This window comes from Pyxicephalus adspersus, chromosome 6, assembly GCF_032062135.1.
Source record: "Pyxicephalus adspersus chromosome 6, UCB_Pads_2.0, whole genome shotgun sequence".
NCBI lineage: Eukaryota > Metazoa > Chordata > Amphibia > Anura > Pyxicephalidae > Pyxicephalus > Pyxicephalus adspersus.
In genome coordinates, this window is record NC_092863.1 from 2,444,959 (window position 1) to 2,468,245 (window position 23,287).

The 23,287-nt window shown below is 41.1% G+C and overlaps 2 protein-coding genes across 3 annotated transcripts in view; one reads left to right on the forward strand and one right to left on the reverse strand.

Annotated features, from left to right (window-relative positions):
* The window catches only part of RNF114 (ring finger protein 114), a 15,435-nt gene extending 14,608 nt beyond the window's left edge, over positions 1–827 (reverse strand). Inside the window, exon 1 of the mRNA XM_072414139.1 lies at positions 669–827. Within this exon, the coding sequence (XP_072270240.1) occupies positions 669–799 (131 nt within the window). The 5' untranslated portion in view covers positions 800–827. The remainder of the gene's footprint in view (positions 1–668) is intronic.
* Positions 828–5,549: 4,722 nt separating this feature from the next.
* Positions 5,550–23,005, forward strand: SPATA2 (spermatogenesis associated 2). Of its 2 annotated transcripts, none has more exons than XM_072414141.1 (3): positions 5,550–5,827; positions 14,224–14,653; positions 15,695–23,005. In XM_072414141.1, exons 2-3 carry the CDS (start codon positions 14,339–14,341, stop codon positions 16,943–16,945), a joined length of 1,566 nt encoding a protein of 521 aa, XP_072270242.1. In that variant the 5' UTR covers positions 5,550–5,827; positions 14,224–14,338; the 3' UTR covers positions 16,946–23,005. The 2 variants fall into 2 exon arrangements, with proteins under 2 accessions (XP_072270242.1, XP_072270241.1); XM_072414140.1 differs by having other exon boundaries at positions 5,551–5,890.
* Positions 23,006–23,287: the final 282 nt, after the last annotated feature.

Below are 23,287 nucleotides of genomic sequence, written 5' to 3' on the forward strand. Positions count from 1 at the left end.
AGCGCGACCGCCGGGGGCAGCCGCCGCTGGAAGAGCGCGACCGCCGGGGGCAGCCGCCGCTGGAAGAGCGCGACCGCCGGGGGCAGCCGCCGCTGAGGACATTTACAGTAAGAAACCCTGACTGCTGGGGACACCCAATGCAGTCAGCTCTTACTGATAGGGACAAAATTCCAATGTGGAAACATGTTCATTAAAGCAACACACAAGACACGTGAAGGACACTGCTACGTGTTATGTTTTTAGGAGCACCGTATGCATGACTTTGGCTGTTATAATGCATTGGGCAACTGATTCACACAAATGTCTACACGACAGGTTTCCAATGGTGGAACCAGGCCCTTGCAATTCTCTTCCCTGGTCTGTCATTCACTCTTCGTAATATGAATTGTACGATCTGTTCACCATTTGTATCAAACTCATATTGGTGAAGCAGCATAGAAATACAAAGCTCCATTGCTGGAGATAAACAACAAAAAGTGAAAGTGGCCCAGATGTCCTACAACTTTCACTTTCTCTTTTCTCAGCTCCCACAAGAAAGGAATAAAGGAGAATTGATATATTTGCAAGCTGAAACACGACATGATCTCACTTCCTGTACACATTCATACACTCGGCTATGCTGGGACTTGCAGTTCCCCTAACCGTATGAGAAAAAAAACAACACTCACGTGTGGCCGCACGACACCCTCACAGGATCATCAAACAGCTCCAGGCAGATGGGACACATAAACCTGTCTAGCGGGTCCACATCCCTGGTAGCCCCGGAGCCTCTCTGCCGATTCTGCTCCCCCGCCATCATCAGCAACACTTCACTTCCGCAAACACCCGCAAACGTCACACAGACGTCTACCAATCCGCGCCCACCCTGCATAGTCACATGAGCAGAAAGTAGTCATGTGATAATATTCCCGAGCTTTACATTGTATTTCACCAGGCATTTTTCCTCTTGTTTGAGTAACGGTAGTCACGTGACCGTTTCCAAGAGCTCTGAATGAAGGGGGCGGAGACTGAAAGGGATACAATGTAGCTACAGCAGCTGGTGTCTATACAAAAGTGGGCGGACATGTAGGCGGGGTTAACTAGAGTAATGTAAAATAATCTATATTTATGCAAATATTATGCACAATGCAATAAATTCTTTTTTTTTTTTTTTTTTATTTAAGTCTGATTGGCTCAGTTTAAAGTCAGAGAAATTGCATTGAATTTTTTTTTTAATTGAAGATCTGCAGTGTGCAAGGAAATCTTTAGTGTCGAAAATGCCAATACTAACCAAGGGTGTAGTGGAGCCGGCACAGGTAGGAACGCCGTGCCTTCCCTTTTTCGGGAAAATTCTTATTTTGCAAAGAATTCTTTGGTGTCCCGCGGCTCTGGCTGGTCTGCCCCCTCCCCCCACGGGGTCAGGAGAACGACACCGCTGGGGGGCACACTGGCCAGAGCCGCGGACCATGTCACCTGTGGGTGCCCAAGCTCAGACCTAGGATGGGAGAGTGGTTGGGTTCTGGTATCATGATGTCACGCTGGGGGAAGTTTCTTCCCTTTGAGTGACACATAGGCAGGGGTATAGTGGGGCGGGCATGTTTACATAACAATGATGCGCATGCACACTCACCATAAATAGTACAGTGCCCCCTCTTCTTTGTATTACAACTACACCCCTGATACTAACCCGGTGCAACAAAAACGTATTAGTGCACAAGTGTACCACACAAAAAAAAGGACCAGGCTCCTTGCATGTCCCAGAGGGACTAGGGTCTCTTTCACTGTACACAGATAGACATGGCAACAGTAAACCAAGAAGCATATTGTGATTGCCATTGTCACATTTGTACAGAAAGAATAGGTTGCTGGCAAGATCAATAAGTATTTTAGTATGATTGTGATTATCAAGTGAAACAATATTTTGCTATTAAATGCTGGGGTTTATATCACTTGCAAATGACAGATTGATAAAACCAATGCTTTACAGGGAGTAGGGGACCAAAAGAACTTACAATCTAAGTGCTGGGGTTCATTGCATGAACTACGTTGAGCAGGTGTCCCATACATTTGGAAGTATGGAATACCTATAAACACCAGGTATCTGTAAAGCAATGGCATTTTCACACATTATGGGGATGGGTTATAACTCCAGTCTTTATTCTCCCCTCACTTTTTATTCCTTTAAACATAACAGGAAAAGAGAGGAAGCATCTCCAAAGTGAGGGAATTTCCTACTAGTCACTAAAACAAATGTCTCTTTTGGAAGGACAGTTGTCACCTGTTCCGGTGACATCTCACATTTTTAGAATTCTTGTTACCCTTGAAGCTGAACCTAAATCAAATTTAGAAAAAAGTTGTCAGACCGGCTTTTCCGGTGATAGAAAGTCCTAAACCCTCTAACCTGCATGTCAGCCTGGTTGAGGATACAATAGAGGCGAAAGTAGGGATTGGAACACTGAAAGAGGATCACTGTGCAAGGTGTCATAAGGAGCAAGTATCCCAGGTAAATGTGATAGAAGATCACCTGCACACACCATCTTCACTTCTGCTTTAGGTCAATAATGATTACCAAGAGAAATAGGAAAGGTGTCTCATATAGGGACACAGACAGCAATAAAATCCTGTATTAATCCTTCATTATTCAATTCATAACTTGGATATAATTATTCTTTAAGATTAGGAGAGAGTTGGGACAAGAGGGAGTTGCTTCATGTCTGACAACACCAGCTTTGACAGATTTCAGTATCTATACACATATATATATATATATATATATATATATATATACACACACACACTTATATATTTAATGTTCATTGCAATAAATGTACTAATATTACAGTACATGTACTTTTGTCAACATACATTGATTTTATTTTGTCATTTATCCTTTGTGAACCTGTCCATGTGACATTTATTCCAATCAAAGGTTAAAACAGGAAATACCCTTAGAATAATCAGTAAAACAAAATTCCCCTAGGGAGTGACAAATTTCTGCAGTTTGGGTTTGTCTTCATTGTGTGATCATTCCTTGCTGATGATATAACAAGTCTTCCTTCATAAAAATACATACAAGACCAGTCACGCAATTTACTATCACTATACTTAACAAAATCATTGCTAATGTTTCATTTGTGTTTTATATTAGGAATATCTCTACACCTTCCTTACCTCACATTTTATGCAAATATGCAAATTCAAAATAATAATACATTCCAGAAAATAATATTATGTAAGTAGCACTTTATGTCAAGCAAATATGTGAAATTATTAAATAGATTTATCAGCACAAAAAAGTTTATAGTTTGGACAAGTAGAGTTGAGGGAAAGAACTTTCACAAAATAATTAAATAAACATGGATGTTTCACTTTTTTCTGCTGGCTATAAGAAACATTTATAGCTAAATAACAGCAACTGAAAGAGAAAACATCGCCAGCTTTTATCTTCTCTGGGTCAGCTCCATGTTCCACCTGCCACTCAACCAATACTCACATGTTGCTAATCCAGATTAAAAAACAAAATAAAAAATAACCTCAGTGGATTGATTATTAGTTAATCAGATTGAAAAGTAGATTAGCACTCCGGCCTTTGCAGTTCTGGGTCCCAGGTTTAAGTCTCGGCCCGGACACTATCTGCATGGAGTTTGCAGGTTCCCCCAATGTTTGCATGGGTTTTCTCCGGGTACACTGGTTTCCTCCAACATTCCAAAAACAAGCAGTTAGGTTAATTGGTTTCCCCCTAAAATTGACCTTAGACCAGGGGTGTCAAACTCTAGCTCGCGGGCCAAATCTGGCCCACAACGTCCTTTTTTTTGGCCCCCAAAGAATCCTAAATATGAACTGGAGCTGGCCGACTGCTGCATTATAATAGCGCCGCTTCTACAATTCCCAGCATCAGTCGCATCTATAGACCAGTGGGCTCTCTGCCTATGCGTGGCCCCGCATTGGACTGTTTTATAGACGCAAATAATGCCAGGAATTTCAGTAGCAGCGCTATTTCAATGAAGAAGGAATTCCAACGGTGGGCCATTTATGAGATTTAGCTCCGCATTGGCCGCGTCTGGTATTTCCAGCACTCCCCCTCAGCTTTTCCTTGCTACTCCAAGGCATGGACTTGAATGGTTGGATTTTCATATAAATATATTGAATATTGTTATTATTATTATTGTTTGCCTGTGCAAAAAGGTTACCATTGACATTTAACTCAGGAGGCTACAAATAGAGAAAGAGGCAGAAGATGTTTTCCTAAATAAAATTAAAAAAAAAATCTTATGCGTCTTTCTACATTATAAGCTTGTTCCAGATTGAATGTGAAGCAAAACCTCTTTGTTTCCATATGAAAAGGATTTATATCTAATGAGAAAGAAAAACTTCCTTAATTTTTTCATTAAATTTCAAGGATGGCCCGCGACTTTGTCTAAGTTTTTAATTTTTTGGCCCACTGTGCATTTTAGTTTGACACCCCTGCCAAGACATTACACCCGAGAAGTGAGCTGCGGGCGGGACACTCAAAAGAACAATCGGAAAAAGACAGTAAAAAAGGTAAATGGTATTTCTTTATTTCACACACGGCGTCGTTGGTTACTTTTTTTTTACGAACGATTTTTGCCCAATCGATCGTTCGTCGTTCGTTTTGAACGATAAAAATTGGAAGTGTGTACGCACCTTTAGACTGTGATAATGACATATGACTATGGCAGAAACATTAGATTGTGAGCTCCTTTGAAAACGTACTCGGAGACACAATCAATATTGCACTGATAATCAGAATCATGTCAGCAGAGACACAATCAATACCATACAGATAATCAGAAACATGTCCGCAGTGAGAAAATCAATACCACACTGATAATCAGAAACTTATCTGCAAAGACACAATCAATACCATACTGAGAATCAGAAACATGTCCACAGAGACACAATCAATACCGTACTGATAATCAGAAACACACCCGCAGAGACATAATCAATACCATACTGATAATTGGAAACATGTCCGCAGAGACACAATCAATACCACACTGATAATCAGAAACATATCTGCAAAGACACAATCAATACCATACTGATAATCAGAAACATGCCCACAGAGACACAATCAATACCGTACTGATAATCAGAAACATGTCCGCTGGGGGGACATTAGAGTGTCAGCTCTTCTGTACAGAGACGAATGGGACTGGCTCTTTGTACAGCACCACGGTATATGTCAGAGATATGGTGTATATTGCGGTTTGCCATTGTACAAATACCTATTTGAAGTATCTAACCTTGTAGGTGACTCTAAGAAGGTGACACGGCTGTATAATATGCATTACAGTTTTGGCCCCTCAGGGGTATCTGTAAATATCACCTCAGCACATGAGCTCCGCATAACCCAACAAATGGCGGGAATATTAAATGCCGCAGGCTGAGAAAGGGGCGGAGACACCTTGGTGTGGATAGGTTACCTTCCATAGGCTCAGATGGCGTTGCGAGGGGGCGGGGATGAAGTCAGAGGCAACAGGTGGGGCGCGCGGCGAAGGGGCGGGGCTTTCTCCTCAGGGAAAAATTTTAGGAGCGTTACGCGTAATGTTGGCGAACACTTATTATAGGTGGAGAAGGTGAAACACGCAGCGAGACGCCTTTTACAGAGAACGTGGGCGGAAGCAGTCCCAGGTGGTAAGACACAGGTAGAAGACGCTGTGGGTTGCGCGTGAACACCCTTCTACGAGGGCGCGTGAACGCGCATCGAGACAAGACCGGAGATTCACGGGCGCGCGAGTAGCCGACGTGCGCGCTTCCGGATCACACAGCGTGGTGACGTCACTGGAAGGAGGAAGTGAAGCGTTCTTCCATAATGGCGGAGGTGAGAAGGAAGACTCGGCTGAGGAGGTGAAGGGAGCCCTCGGTACACCCATCATCGGCTCGGGTGTGTATTATAGGGTGGTCGGTGCGGGGGAGGGGCGTCGTCATCATGTGACTCAGCATTTAGCGCCGCCTTAGAGGCCCCAGCCAGGTGTGTGTGAGGGGGAGGAGAGGGACACCTGTATCACCCCTCCCCCCACTAATACCTTACCATAGGTAGAAGGCCTTTTATTCCCAATAATGGCCCCTGAAGATGTGCAGCACCTCTAGGGACTGTCAGTAATACTGCACCATATACCCTGTGCTGTCCAATGTATGCCCTGGGTATATGGGGGTGCAATGGGTTCATATGACTGCCTGCACCCCCTCATATAATATACCCAGGGATGGAAGAATCTGATTCAGTAAGATGTTGTGTGCACCCCCTCCCTCCATAGCAAAACATTGATGGAGGAATGATAAGCTGGGATAGAAAGGTATAAATGATCTATAAAAGATCATGAAGACCTATGTATTCCTTCCATGTAAAATGTTCAGTACACCCTGCAATGCATTCATATTTATGGTCTGTGTATGATAAATGCAGAAAGAATCCACGCCAGAAATCCAGGGAGCTCCAAACTAAGTGACAACGCTGCCTCTGCTGCTTTCAAATGTCTAGCAGAGTTGTCAGCCTTGCCTTGTTCTCCCTTCCTGGACTACACGATACCTCAAATCCATCTCCTTACCCCCCCCCCCCTTCCTCATCACCAGAACACATATCATCATCTCTATTGTTAGAGTGAATTCCCAATTGGTGTTGTCAGCCCTGCCCAGTGGGCTTCTAATCACTTAACTGACTTCCCAGGACTTGGACAGAAATCTCAAGCAGCAATGTCAACCATGCCCAAGGTGTCCATGTCTGCACTAAAGAACACATTCACATCTCCATAACCTGTCCTCATCTCTCCATCATAGAGGAGGGAAGGGTGTTCTGTAGTCCAGCAGGGACAGGGCTGATTACACGTCTGTGCAGAGGAGACAACACTGTCTGGGATTTCAGTGCAACAGGTTCAATGCATTGAGGAGTGAGAGGAAAGATAATGGAGATATTTCCTGTAGTCCAGCAGGGGAGAAATGGGCAGGGCTGTCGCAACTGCTTAGGAATTTGGTAATGGTATTACCAAAGAATGGTATTGGCCATGGCAATGAGGAAAGGAGAGAAAGATATTGTTGATGAGATATACTGTAGTCTAACAGGGGAGAAATGGGCAGGGCTGACACCACTGCCTTGGATTTCAGTGTGGGAGACAATGTTTTCAGCTATAGAGAGGAGGGGAATAGGTTTATTGATGAGGAGAGGGGGAAGGTTATGGAGATGAGGGTTTCTGTAATCGGGGAGAGGAGAACTGGGCTGGGCTGAAGAAGCTTTGAAGATTACAAGAGGAGAGAAAGATAATGGAGAGATATCCTGTAGTCCAACAGAAGAGAACTGGGCAGGGCTGACATAATTATGTAGGATTTTAGTGCAGCAGAAGCAGTGTTATTGGCCATGGAAATGAAGAAAGGGGAGAAAGATAATGGAGAGATGTCCTGTAGTCCAGCAGGGGAGAACTGTTCAGGGCTGAACAAGCTATGAAGATTACAAGAGGGGAGAAAGATAATAGAGAGATGTCCTGTAGTCCAGCAGGGGAGAACTGGGACGGGGCTGACACCACTGCTTGGGATTTCAGTGCGGAGCAGCATTCTCAGCTCATTACATGGTTAGAAGCTCTCTGATCATTTTTCTGTACTAGCAGAGTTATTAGTAAGAGATAAACCATGTAAAGTTGTGTATATATTGCAGAGATGTACATGTTTTATTTTTGGTCCTTCCTGCAGGATGTAGATTTATTACAGGAGGTAAAGAACAGCTATATGTCCTCTGGTTTGGCAGTGCGCTACCTAAATATTATTGGAAATGTGTCCAGTGAATGTCTTAGCTGGTGGCAGCGGTGATTGTGAAAGAATCATTCATCCTGTGTGACATCTGATCCAACAGCCTTCCTCAGGAAACGTTCGATTCAGCAGTTCTGTTCCTCACCTCTTTATCATTCTGATTTGCATGCTGTGCCGATGTGAGCTGCGTCCAACAAATTTGTATGAACTGCATCCTAAAAATGGGCAGTTGGGGGGTGACTTTAATGACCTCCTGAAGATTCAAGGTGCCTGGCTGCTGTTCTGAGGGTTCTAGTGGCTCATTTTGGAGACAACCCAATAAACATTTGTCCGTCCGGTGCTGGGTTGTCTGCTTGCAGTCTAATTGTTTGCTTGTGTCATAGCCTGTAGTGAGGATTGGTTTTTATTGACATTATGGATATCTGTGGATCGTTCAGATCATTGGTTTAGATGATGAATGACATTGTTGTCTGATGACGATCAGGTAGTAGGACAGACAGTGTGTGAAATGTGCGGTATTGATGTATTGCTTCATGCTGTCATGTGAATCACTAGATCTCCAGGAGAAAGTGGGGTAATGAATCTTTCAAAGCTGCAAATGTTTTCATTTCAATTTTAGACAGATCAGGGGGAGCGATTCTTCCTAGGAAAATCTTCCAGGAGTGGTGGGTGAATATCGGCTCAAGTCAGCACTGGGTGTGCAAGAAAGAAATGCCATAAGAAGAACATTTAATTTTTTTATGTCAAAGAAGGCCAACTCGCTTCAGGAGTTCTCCTTCATCAGGGTTTGGTATTGTTATGGAAAGTGTGTAGTGATAAGAGTGATCATGAGGGGTAAGTAGTCCAATGATCACTTCAGATTCTGGTTAGGTCCGAAGGAATCCTTGTTCTGTTTTTGGCACATTCCAGCCCAGGTGAAATGAGACTGTGCTGTATCAATCAGTCAGATACACTGGGCCTGATTTATTAAATCTCTCCAAGACTGGACAAGACAGACTATCACGGGAGAACCTGAATGATCCAGCAAACCTGGGATGTATCGAGTCCAGGATTTAAAACTTTTACCAACTAAGAGCAAATTATTTTTACATTTTATGGATCACCCAGGTTCTCCCATGATAGTACATCTTCTCTAGTCTTGGAGAGCTTTATTAAATGAGGCCCAATGTGTTTTAGGGAGATACACATTGAAAGGTATTGGATTAGAACCATGCACATTTCCTCAGATTTTGTGTTCATTGAACAAAAAGCTGCAAATACAAAAAGCTATTGATCTGGATAATCCAAAGAGCTCCCAAGTAGTGATGACAACTCTACTCGGTTTATTTCTCCTGCACTACAAAGCACCCCCCTTATCTTTGTAACATATGGGTGAGGGAGTTCTGAAGGATGGGGGTTATAACACTGCTAAGATTTCATTGCAGCAAAGGCAGTGTTCCTGCCTATAGAGAATGATTTAAACATTAAAAGGATATATTGCTGGTTTGCCTACATGCCTGTTCATGCAACAATGAGAGTACAAAGATTTGCACAATAAAATAATAGAACCCAGCATATTAACTATGATGTTTCATTGGGCTAAATCAAAAGATTACAATTTAATTCCACCCTGACTCATAGCATCTCAGTGTTTTATTTTAGCTTTAGATTTCCTTTATTTTACCATTTGGATGCAGTGGCTCTGCTTACGCCTGCTTGGGGCAGTTCTCAGTTTGCTTGCTGATAGGCTGGACTACAGGTAAACGGACACATATACAATTAAAATATCAATTTCTGCATGTTCAGCTAGTTTAGTGAGTATCATAGTCAGCTGGGTGACATCACTCTTCTTGGATTTTTGCAGCTTCCTGTGATACCTTCTTATCCCTTGTGCATTGAATAAGCATCATCAATTATATTCTATTGATCGACATAGCAATATAGGAGGATAAGGAGCAGAGACAGTGAATGGTTGAAGGCTGCAGAAATCCTTCACTTGGTAAAGCGTCTCTCTTATTAACCTGGCTAACCAATTGTCTGCATAGTGTTAATAGGAGTATAGATACAAATTGTGAAACTGCAATATCATCTAAGCTCTATCCCTGCGAACATTGCAGTTTGGTTCATAGACAGATTGTGGCTTTGGTCAGACAGGTACGGTTTGTTTACCCTGGGTGTTTGTTCAGTATCCGTCATAATGCTCGATATATTAAAGATAAACTCTAGGCTAATAGTAAAATACACCACAGAAATATAGGGAAGATGGTTACCTGCCAAAGAAATGGTCCTGTCCATCCAGGAATTATAAGATTTACACAGCTCTGTCAGGCTGCTAATCTAGGCTGATTGTATTTTATTTCTGCTGTAGTTGTGCAGTACAGTTTGGTCACTTCCTCTCTCTCATTGCCATTATACTGCCCTTCCCTGCCCTGTTTTATTGGTGCCATATGGCAACCTTTGAGGGCCCCATGTATTCTCCATGAAGCTGCCACCAGGAGAAGCTACATCTAAAGTCTCTAAATCTCATGACCAGTGTGAATAAAGCTGCGTACACACGGCAAATTTTTCTCGCCCGATAATCGGTATCGGCCAATTATCGGGCGAAAATCTGCCGTGTGTACAGTCGGTCGTCGTCCATCGTCCGACGACCGTCCTGGCGGATCCATGGACGATGGACGACGACCGATCCTAATGAAATGGAAGGGGAGAGCGCGCAGCAGGGTGCCGCTCCGTCGCTCTCCCCCTCCCCTCTCCATAGAGCATGAACGGTGCTGTATGTACAGCATCGTTCATGCATCGTGCAGTCTTTTCTCGTTGGAAAGGATCGTGAAAGATTCTTTCCAACGAGAAAAATTGCAGGTGTGTACGCAGCTTAAGTCTCTAATTGAAAGTTTTGTATCTGAACAGTGCAAACAAGGCCTGATCCTAGTTGGTGATAGGTGCTCCATGCCTGTGCTAACTCTTTGGGGTATAAGTACAGACCCTTGGCCCTCTATGGTATGTAGATTAGAATAGTGGCAGGGGTCCTGTCTTGTTACTATTGTCCTGATACAGTACAATAAGTGAACATTGGTGTTGTCCCGTGTGGACTTGAAGTGTGTTAGTGGCAGAATCACCCGGTGAAAATAAAGCAGAAGAATTCTCAGAGTAGATAATGAATGCAGCTACCATATTTAGGGACTACTAAGCTGCAATGTATTGCATTTTGGTTAGCCCCTCCTCCAAATAATAAAATTAAAGTATATGGGGAGGGGCATAGGAGCTAGGTCAGCACAGAAAGTAATTACACCTAGAAGAGAGGAGGGCTATGACATGCTAGGAGGGAGGAGGCTCTGTTAGAGAATGTAATACTAAGTGCATTGCAAATATTTATTGGTGACCGGATGTCCAGTGCTAAGGGCTTGTTAAAGGAAAGGGTTAATGTTTATGTAGGGAAGAGCTAGCATGTGTTTTTTGCAGTCTTTGTCCCCGCTGTGAAGATTTAATTTTCTGTTTGTGGCACTAGAACAAAAGGTTCCTTTTCACCGCCCTGCTGAAATCACCTAGAATACCCAACACCTCCGGGTTTTGTACATAACACTCCACCCATCCTTACACAGTGCAATGTGTACTTATCAAACTGCCAGCTGAATATAGAGAAGTGAGCTAACAAAAATCTTTCATAGATATATTGCTACCTTTATTTTATTCTAATTGAATATTAAGAGTTTGCATAACCAGAAGGAAGATCAGTTACTGAACTTGCTAAAGTTAAACCCCACCTCCTCCTCTCAGAATTTAAAGTTAAACTCTGTTCAGATAAAAATGACACACATGAATACATTTTGTATCAGCCTTGTATAGCAGAACTGCTTACCAAGAAAGAAATAGCAGAGTAACAAAGAGACGAGTTTATCTGTGGGCCGATTCTCCTTCTAGCTACAGGTTAGGGGAGGGACAAGACCTGCAAGCGTTACTAAATCACAGCCTAGGCAAATCAGGTCTCTTGCCCGGTATAACAGAACAGAGTAAGTCTCAGAACTGGATGGAGACAAATGCAGCACCTTTGGTAAGTGAAAGAACTCCATTGTATGTACTTATCTGTTTGCCCAGCTGAATGTATTGCAGCAAGGTTAGTATCAGTACATGACTGATGGTTGTAGCAGAATATCTTTGCCATGTGAAGATGATGCAACTATTAGAGTGAGTGTGTTTTATTGAGTGCAGAACAAATATGAGAAAGGATACACGTGTGCCATGTCAAGATTCTCAGATTCACATCTTTTTTTATTACAATGTTTAGTATGTCTTCCTGTTGCTGTTTTGACTCTGCCGGTGGTGGGGAATTTTGGGTGCTGTAGAAAACCCCTGGGTTTATACACACACTAAAAATAGTCAGGAAACTGTTGCTCAGAAAGGGTAACATTTAGTTTGCTGTATCATACCAAAATGGAAACACTAGAGAGAGATCGTCCTTTGTTTTCACTATGACTCCATTTAAACTGGCAGCTTGCTTTCTGACCAGTAATTTGTCTGCAATGTTTAAGCCTTCATTTCACAGGAAAGTCTGATCGACCAAATCATTGCACAGCAGTGGGACGAGGCTAAAATAAAAGCCCTTTAGGCCAGTTGTATATATTCATTGCAACATTATGGGTGCACGTAAGACAGATGATAAAGGCACAAATAACTAATATGCCAATAAATGTGTAAGAACCTAAATTTTGCAGTCACAACAGAACTCTGAGAATGAAAGGAAGAAACAGTTCAAAAACCCAATCACTTGTTCTGGCATGCACACGTGCAAATTATTTCTGGCACCAAAGGTGTTTAGGCACCTTATGGGACGAGGAGAGCTCATGGAGGACTTTATCGGTCTTGTGATGTTTTCATGTAGTCCATTGAGCAGGCAGCTGACACACAGATGTGTCTGACAATATAAAAGTCACCCTTTTGGGTAAACTGTACAACATTTTCAACTCACACGAATTGCAGGACTGGATAAGGGTTCATACATATGGGGTACTTGGTAATCTATTAGGTCTATAGGATTGTACTGTGTCAGAGGGCCCATTACACTTACCAACATTTATTTTTTGCACAGCACTGGCAACATTTAATAATAACTTGGAGATACAGAGTGCTTGGGGAAGCAACCAATATCCTTGTCTCTTTCGCTTGTATGTATGATGCCTTACTGTTAACGTTTCCAGTGGTTTCAGCTTTAAATATGGCTGCAGAAACATTGAAAATTTAACTATGGGAAAAATCAGAACTAATACATTTGATGCAGTAAACCAATAGTGGAGTTGAAGCAGAACTATACCCCTGCCCTCCAGCAATGCCACATCCACAAGCTCCCTCTCCATTCATTTTTAGCTGGGCTTATCTAATGTTTGGGATCTTCCACCATCTGGGGCTGGGCTGCAATGACGTAACAACAAAATTAAACCGGTCTCCTAACAATTTTTAAGCATTTACAGAAGCAGTTTAATTTCTTTAGGCTTAACCGCATGAATAAAAGCAGATGGTTTCAGCACCCACAGCAGTGTTATTTGGTTTGGTCCCTTTTTCCATAACTATCATGTTACTGGATGGCATGGAAGTGGAAAATGTACAGATCTACTGGCAGGATCAACATAAAACTAAGTTACGGTAAAGACTTAGTAAAACAAGAATTATTGTTAAAAAATTTCCCCAAATCAGATTACTTTAACAACCAATTTCAGTTTATATAGCAGCTATAAATACTCTTAAGCCCCGTACACACGTCAGATTTTTATAGCCCGATAATCGGCATCGGCCAGATATCGGGCGAAAATCTGCCGTGTGTACAGTCGGTGTCGTCCATCGTCCGAACGACCGTCCTGGCGGGTCCACGGACAATGGACGACGACCAATTCTAATGCAAGGGAAGGGGAGAGCGCGCAGCAGGGTGCCGCTCCGTCGCTCTCCCCCTCCCCTCTCCATAGAGCAGAACGGTGCTGTATGTACAGCACCGTTCATGCATCTTGCAGTCCCTTGTCGTTGGAAAGGATCGTGAAAGATCCTTTCCAACGACAAAAATTGCAAGTGTGTACGCAGCAGCTTTAATGTCTCAGTTTCTGTGGGTTGGAAAGCATGTTTAGTGCAAATTGTAAATCTACTGAATTTAAACCCCAAAGATTTGGTTGGACGGCTTTATGATCTTTAGGAGTTTGAGGCTTGAAGTGTCTTCCACATGTGCCTGACTATTAAATCCTCTATTCTTTATGGAGTTTAAGTTATGTGGTCAAGATCTTTTACATCAAGCAAGACTGAAAGGTGCATGTTTGATGACATTTCTCTTTAATTATTTTTGAGAGTCATCAGTTCCTTCAACTCATTAATATTCAGGTTGGTCACCAGAACTCTTATAACAATGTCAGCAATTACAGGAATGAGGTGGCTATTCAGATAAAGAGTTCCTTGTGACATGGATAACATACCGTAAGCAAATTTAGAGAAACTCTGTATCTAATTACCCTCTTCCTTTCCCTTTAGAGTCGTCTTCAGCAGAATGACTGATCACCCCATCGCTTCATTAAATCCTGATGTGACAGGAAAGCCATGGATGAGATGAGGTAACTGCCGAGCTGTCACTATAACCCTTATTTCAATGGATAAGTATAAAGAAGACCTCTTCAGAAAATATGTACAGTTTCACGAGTCCAAACTGGAAGCTTCAGACAGCAAACAGCGAGCCATCAGCGAAGAATACCTACGCACGGCCGCTTCAGCCTTACTCAGCCTACCCAAAATCGACCCCTTTAATCGATTCCGGCTAATTCGATTCTATGACGTTTGCGAGAATTCTCTGAAATCCCTGCGGACTTCCAACCTGCGCTCTCTTCACAATGCCGCAGCTATGCTGGAGACCGTCGGTATTAATCTTTTCCTTTATCCCTGGAAGAAAGAGTACAAGAATATCAAGGTGAGGACAGATATTGCTCTGGAAGCTTTTTCTCTACAAGGGAAGAGCAAAGAAATACTATTAGATTTGGAGATCAGATGTTGGCAACACAGATCAGCTAGGATAGTATGCAGCTTTTATAAAGATTTAACTTTAAACCGGCAGCTAGCGTGTTTTAATAAGAGTAAACTCAGTACTGGCCTGTTTCACCCCCGCACCATCATACTGCAGCTAAAGTTTACTACTTGCTTTCATTCACATGCAGTATGTGTTTGAACTTAGTAGGAAAATTAATTAGTCAATGACTGAGCACAGCCCCCTCCTTCCTGTTCCTCATAACCTTCTCCTCTTTTGAGAATGTGTAATTACTCCTTGTGCTGGCTCAGCTCCTCCGTCCCTCCCCTCACTTCCCTACATAACATTCTATACATTCTATGGAGTGTTATTTAATTGACAGCTCTGCTCAGGAGCGTCCAGCAGGAAGACTTTCAGATGTCTCCAGAAAAGCTGCTTTTACAGATTAACCATTCACATAAAATATGTTGAACTCACATAAAATTTTATGAGAAGTTTGTTGTTAAAATGAAAAGTCTGGAAACAGGGTCTCTTTAAAAGACTTTTCACAATGCCTGCTGTAGAAAAGCTCTTGCTGTTAGATTTGGTTTCTGCATCGATCTGTGAGGTCAACAAAAGTTACTAACAAATCTGAAACTTAAACTGCATGAACGTTCTGTAATAAGCTATTCCGTTACACCACAGGAGCTAAGATTCAATTTTCTTATGCTGCCCTGCTCAGTTTAGTGCATCATGCCCTAAAAAGGAATTATGAAGTATCTTAACAGGTTTCCTTTGGTGAAGGCTAATGAAACAGACTCTTTGTTTTTTTTCCCCCAAATTATTTGAAGATCCTTTATTTAGGATGTATACTATGTATTTTTTATTGTCTGAAACATCATGGTTACTTTTTCAGTCTTTCGTTTCAATATGCTTTATTTTTGTTAGTTTTTGTTTGTTGGTGTCTGTTTCCACGTCTTGACAGCCGTTTCTGTTCATCTGTTTCAGACGTACACTGGACCGTTTGTTTACTACGTAAGAGCTGCTTTAATCGATGATGACATTAAGCATATTTTAAACAACATGGGCTACGTTCAAGAATATGGCACGATATACCGGCTTAAAGATCACGTGGACAGCACGCAAGTCAAAAGAGTGGCCTTTGAGCTTTTCCTGGCCCGAGTGGAGTGTGAGCTTCTGCTGGAAATTTACCTGCAAGTCAAGGATAAAGGCTACTTGGAGGTTGACGTGGTAAACGAAAGGAAGAACAGCAATGAAGATGTGAGGGGCTGCACAGATGAATTGAAGAGGCGGTCGGAATGTAAAGAAAGCCTAAACATATCAATGGCCAGGATGGTCCTTCAGAAGTCTGCCAGCGAGAGGGCCCCATCTAAGGACTATTTAAAACAGAAGGTCACAAAGCCGTCAAAATCGGTCGACACATACGACAACTACTGGGACAGCAAAAACAAGCCTCCTTTGACAGCTTCCCTGAGCTTGAGAAAAGAGCCCATTCTGGTGGACGCTGAAGATGACCTCAAAGATGAAATTATACGCCCGTCACCATCGTTACTGGCCATGTCTAGCTCCCTGCATGGCTGCTCTGACGAATTGTTAAATATTTCATCCAACCCCAATGGACTGGTCCGAGCAAACCACACCTACGGCTATTATCCTGCTGACGATGAGGTGGATTTATACACCGACATGGATTCTAGAATGATCAACATGAAGAGGCAGGACCTTGCCAAGACCGACGTCTGGCTCTTTGAAAACAAGCTGAATCCGTCTCATCACAAGCGCTCGCTTTTAGCCAAAGAGACAGTATTCATGAAGTGCCAAAACTGTGGCGTGTCTTCTGGCAATCCCTTATGCCAAAAGTGTGAAAGCATGCTTATCTATCGCCCGGACGGTCCAGCTCTTAAGCAGAGCAACCTGTCCGTTAAAACTTCTTCGCAGAATGACAGTTATTCCTCTGGTTCGGGGCTGCGCGAGAAGTCCTCTTACATCAGTTCCTCCCAAGACTTGTCTTCTCAACCGAACCCCAAAATGAAGTTTTCCTCTTCTCTGCGCTGCAGCTTCTGCAACAGAGCTGGGGCCTCTCTCACCTGCACAGTCTGCTCCAAAGTTTCCTGCGAACCTTGCGTCCTTGCTTACTCTCATGATCACTGTTGCCGGAAAAGCGAATATCACAAATTTGCACCAAACAATCAGCTGAATTACAAATCCTCCCAGCTAGCCCACCTTGTGTACAGATAAACAGTTTTTTTTTCTTTTTTTTTTTAAAGGGCTAAAAGGACTTGGACCTCCAGACTGAAATAATCCTACTGACTGCTTAAACAAACAAAAAAAACTACAAACGAGAGGAGAGTATAAATTTATCAGTGTTTCATAGTTATTTGTGAGTTTTGCTGCTACACCACGGTGCAATAAATCCTTTTAGGCTTGCTATATAAATTAAAATTGGAGGTAAGGCATTGCAAATTCTCATTAATTTAAAAATGTATATTATACAGGCCTTAATTGAAGATGAGCAAGTACCCGATCAGCTGGGTTCAGTTTTACATCTATCTGTAAGTGAACTTCAAGAAAAGAATGTCACAGAGAGTAATATATTACATATATATTAACTAAACACTTGGATAACTTTTTCCTCCTCCCCTCACCAAAATTGCATTTAATTTCTATAGCAAGCAAGCACTTCCAAGGATTTAAGTAAGCGCGTGTCAAAAGCTCAATTCTAAGAGATATTTTTTTATTTTACAGATGTATATATCAGAATTATATCTAGGCCCCCTCCTGTGTAACTGACTTTTATCTTTTTTTTGTTAACTCAGAAATATTTATGCAATTGTAACATTGTAAGCGATTCTTTATCTACTTTAGCTGTACCTGTCTGGTTTGCATGCGGTGATCTGCAAAGTGACCTTGGAGATTCAGTGTCTTGTTTCTGAGAAGGTAGTGCCCTCTTTTTCTGATCTACAGCAGTCCTAACCGTCTAAACTGTAAGCTATTGGAGCCGAGATGCAATTTATTTAGTCTATTTCCTCGCAGATAAAGGCTAGTTTATGAAATTGCAAAAAAATGAAATTCTTTGTTTTTAAAAAATCCTTGTTTTTTCTGGATAACTAAAACGCTATTACATTTAAATAAAGGCAGAGATAGATCCTTTGGTAAAGGATACAAGCAGCCTATTTATGTCGTGTACAGTCGTTTAAACCATTTCCGTCCATCTCACCCATTTACTGAGCCAGAAAAAAATTCCTACGCAATATCAAACACTTTCTAATCCAGATAAGTTGACTACGTAAAGGAAAAGAAAATGGGAAGGGGACCCAGTCCAAGTTTTTTCTTACCGAGTTCTGCTTTAATGCATAATTTTGGAGGAACTACAATCTGAATTTTTATTTGCCATGGCAGATCTGAAATGACCGCAGTTGTGTGGAGAGCACAACTGAGTGCCACTCGCTCGCCTTCCCCCCTCCTTTCTTTCCTTTAAAACAGAAAGGGGCTTGTGAACAGCGCTCGTTCATTTATCTGTCACTGGAAATGATTACGAAAGATAATTTCCAGCGGCACTTCTCTGATGTCCATCGAATGTCTGTACAAGGCTTTATAGCCTCACTGTACAGAGGATGTTTCTTTGATGTACAATGTATGTATGAGAGGAGAAGATAAGTTTTTAATTTCTGTGTAAACAAACCAGGAAGACTGCAGTGACAAGGTAAATGGCTGTAAGAAACACAGTGGTTTTATGTTCGTGTACCGTTCTCCTTAGGATATGACCTAACTATGCAGTATTGCAGCTTCTAGCACTATAGTACTTGTGAAATACAGGGTAATTGTGCTTTTTACACATGTGGCATTACTTTTGACAAAGGTAGGTAGAATAAAGGCAATAAGGAATTAGAGACAAGTTTCTATGTGTTATGTCAGACTGTATTTCTTCACCAATATCCTCTGTGCTGGTGACAGCATGCAGACTTTTCTTCAGCTTGCCTTGTTAGTCAAACTTTTCTTCCTCACCCTTCATTTTTAACAAGAACATGCACTGAAAGCCTAAACTTGACTTTCTTTATGCTTGGGTCAAGGATTTTTTTTTGTGGGTCCTTATAGACCGTTATCCCACCCAAAAATGAAGCACTGTATGTTTGTACCTTCCAAATTTAGGTTTATTATTTCCCATGTAAATGTATTTTGTTTTACACATGTGATGATATTTATTGTGGGGATGTGACCGACATTTTTTTAGTTTTAAGTCTTTTTTTATGTTTTTTTCTAGACAAAGCAGTTGTTTCATATATTTAAAGAGTTCAAACTAAGCTTTTAAATTCCTCTCTGCTCATCTCTCTTACTTTGATCTGTTACAAGATCTTTTGCAGGTAAGTGCCAAGTTATATATAGTGTAGGTAAGTGCCAAGTTTGCAAAAGAAATTGCACAAGGCAAGCTAAAATATTGATGCCATCCCTCCAACCATCAAGGGAAAAGTCAGGTGAACAGGGGTGTAACCAAATGTATTTAAAAAAAACTTCCTTGGCTAAGGCAACAAGCTTGTATTTCTTTAAACCTTAAACATTGATCATGTACCAGACTTTACAAAAAATGTGTAGTGAACCCTCTTCTTTGTGTAATGCCTGAACTACCTAAGTCCTGTATTCCCAGATGTACAGGCGGCCCATAGGCTGCAATTATCCTGCACACAGTGCTGCAAACTTGTGAAAGTTACATAGCAATTTTTTTGAATTTCACAACCCCAGGGTGGTCCATGGTGTCATTTTTCATTGTATAAAGCAATTTAGTTAACCAGCATCCCTGTATAATTGGAATAATTGTGCAGCTATCTTCATATTATGGTAATCACCAGCATTACTCTTGATAAAATCCATACTGAGAAATCTATCCTGCTACTTTGCTTTCTACTTCTCCGCCCCCAGTATGGTAGTTTGTTGTATAACCTTAGGATAAAATGAGTTAAGCTCAATGCTAATAGAACCTATTACTTTTACACTAAGGAATCAGGATAATATTTGGTTACCAGTTATTTTTCTATATAAGTTGGCGACCACAGATGGTCAGATTTTCATCGCGTTTTAGTATGTAATTAGGCTTTAAGCTGCTCTCCATTGTCATAATATATACAAAAAGTGTGCTGGTCATTTCCTAAAGGGAATGTAGCCAGGCTTATAACACATTGGTGACGAAGTGCTGCACCTTTGTTACCAGTGTACCCCGTGTAGAGCTCTTTTGGATTCCAGATCCAGCCTGTGTATTGGGCCTGGACTTTAGTCCATGCTGGGACTAAGCACCACACTCCTGCTGCCTACTGTCAGACAAAACCTAAATGGGCAGTCAAAGCTAAAATCCCATAGCTCTGGCTTCCCCACATTCTACAAGACTGCACCATTTTTAATTTATACCTCGTCAGTGGCAGCTCTGGTCCAGCCCAATGATAATGGCAGATCGCTGGCACAGCTTGCAATTTTTTAGCTTGAATAAACATTTTTTTTTCAGAGATCCCACAAGATATAACTCCTCATCCTCAGGATCTAATAGATGGCACTGGTGATATAGTCTTCCCAGAAGGCAGCTAGGAGGGATTGGCTACATCCCCAATGACTAAGGAAAAGTGGAAGAGAGTATCATTTAGGTGTACTTAAAAAAAGATATTTCATTTTGCAAAAGGTAACTGTTTAATAATGAGTGTTAAAAATAGAGGTGCAAATTCACTACAGAGTAGTAGCTTTAAAAAAAACAGAACTTCATGTAGATTTGAGAAAAATTTGAGGTCTGGTAAGGCTCCTTGTGTACACAGGGATTCATTTGAACATGGACACGTACTATACGTTCATTTGGGTTCTGGTATTATGTCATTTAAATCCCAAAAGTACTTTATTTTGCATTGTGTTAGAAAACCAAAGACCAAATGAACCCAAAATTGAACAGGTTGAGTTCTGATAGCAGTCAGATTGAATAAAACATTGTCTACAATACCAGACTTAAGTTACCGTGACATTCCTAAAGGGTAAAGCATTTAGCCACCACAGACATTCCTTTCAAATTAGTCCCCATTGGTCAATTTACATGTTAGAAAGGGCCGACAGAGCTAGAAAAGGATAAGGTTTACCACCAGGTAAGAAGTACTATCCACATTTTTCTTCTTAGTTTATATTTATTGGTCAGAAGGCATCATGTTCAGAAAGCATTTAAAACAAATTAAATGGATTCTTAAAATACATCCCAGTCCCATCTGAGAGTGCTGGAATCATTTTGTAGGCTTTAGCAATATTCATCCAATTTTTCTTTTTACTACTATACTGCTGGGATGAGCTAGGCAGATGCTTATTTAATGCCGGCTGATTCATTTAATATATCTGCCGAATATGATGCTGGGATAGTTTAATAAACTCTCATGTGTATAGGAAGTTATGCTTGAGGTAACTTTTCTTTAATTAGAACCCTGTGACCTGGCTAAAGGATTTCCATTCGACCTAGCAGTGCCTGAACATACCTGGCATGTCTGTAATGCTTTGGGAGCCCAAAAATCAGGGGTTTCTGCGATAACCACATTTTTCTATTTTATTACTCTGGATTGATCTTGGTCTCAGGTTTCTAGGGAAAAAAAGAAGCTGTAAACTTGAGAAATGTGTAAGGGGTTGAAGGAGCAGATATTGTTCCCACTTTAAGTATCGCTGTGAACATTAATAAGTTCCAATGTCTCTATGTGTTTGGGAATGTAGGTTTAAAGTTGGTAAGAATGTAATAGGATGGAACATAATTTAACTTCAAATAAAGATATTACAGAATCCCTACACCCGAGTGGGATGATGAGGCTCAGTTATCTTTGTGGGGACAATCAAACAGATATTTGTATACACACAACATACAGGTTAAAATAAAAATCATTTTCTAGCAATATTTCAGTATTTAAGAACTAGTATGTTGTACCTTTTACCCTGCAACTTCCTATTGGCTCATCCCTATAATGGATAGCGTTATTAGCTTACAGAAAGAACCAAGATTTACCAGGCCTGCTCTCACCTGTTGGCTGGAATAATATTAAAGCTCTCCACGCTCAAGATTTTTATAATGTTACATTCAGGCACATGCGGGTCAGCAGCTAATATAAAAAGTTTGGATTGGTGGCAGTGTACTTTTAATGTAAGTTTGGATAACATTATATTCTCATATAATGTTCTCATATTCACAGCTTTTTAGACTCTGTAAAAAATATTTTTGTGAAAGAATGCAGCTTTGGCTGTTCCTCATTGACTATTCTTCTTTGACTGAGACTTTGGAGGCAGAAAGTGCACAATAAATCATTATATTAATCAATTCAGACAGTATGGTTGCTCTACTGTGGACCAGATAAGGACACTAGCAATTCTGGCATGTGATAGACAATGTGAGAAATATGGTAATTGTAAATACTATTTTTGATATGATTATATTAAAAAGACCTCTTTAATCAATATAAAATTAGTGTTTCAATGGTCGTAACAAATAATTGAAAACTTAACTTTGAATAGGAATATCCGAGACCTCAGCTTTACCCGACCTCAGAGCTTTGTTGCAGCTTCAAGATGTGCTAGTTCCCTTCCACTCCAAACAAAATAAAAGTCTTTCCTAACTTTTTTTTTTTGCACTTCTGAAAGTGCTACCTGCCTGTCAGTCAAGCTGGTCCTCTGGCTGTTGTACATTCTGTGTCACTAAAACCAAGTCAATGACTCAGAAAGTTAACATTTTCAAAGTGGGCATCAGCAGCGGCAGTCTCCTTATTTCAGCACAGGTCTTGGTTAGTTGTGGCGGGTATAAATCTCACCAAATTTAGTGTGCTAGGTCTATTTTCGCAGTTGTGGGTGTAGCTGTCACTAATGACAATGTGGAATTTGTTTGGTCCTTGTGACTTTGCCAGTTTTGATGTGAATGGTCTGATGTTCTTCTAATTTTCTGGAAATATTCTATTGGTGTACATATAGGGAAGGTGTAAATAAAGTCTACTGGATTGTGGAGCTGAAATGACTCTTCTGATAACATGTACAGTGCTGATCCTCTTTTACTGTTACTTGGATGCCTGCTGCTTCTAAGTTTATAGAGGTAAGACTTGTAATGGTCATTTTCCACTTGCAGACATCCAGCACTACCGGTATAAGCCCGCGCTGCGAGCCGGGCCAGCTGAATCTTATGTATATAGTGCCATATACTTGTACCATCCGTATAAAATTGCCGGTTCTGTTCTGCAATTTTGTGTATATTTTATTGTATGGGGTTGCTGTGTAAACAGTAATGGAAAACTCTGAAATATAAACTAATTTAAGAGATGGGTGTTTGGATTTTATTTACTTTGTCCCTTTAAAAAATTGCAACGTGTGCATTTTTATCTTATAAACATTACATTTCGAGACTAATGAATCCATTTCTGATAATAGTATAGTTAATGTTAGAGGATTTCTACTCCCAACTAATTCTGTCATTCTGCTTGGAGGGTGAATGATTTCTGTTTGCAGCTACATATTCAGGCCAAAGTCAGAGTCTTTTTATAAAATCTGATCGCCTTAGTCCTAACTTGGGGTAGATATCATCCTCTTTATCTGTAGGGCTGT

Coding starts and splice junctions, on each gene's coding strand:
- SPATA2 (XM_072414141.1), top strand. CDS start 14,339: ATGGATAAGTATAAAGAAGACCTCTTCAGAAAATATGTACAGTTTCAC. Junction 14,654..15,694: donor AAGAGTACAAGAATATCAAG/GTGAGGACAGAT, acceptor CATCTGTTTCAG/ACGTACACTGGACCGTTTGT.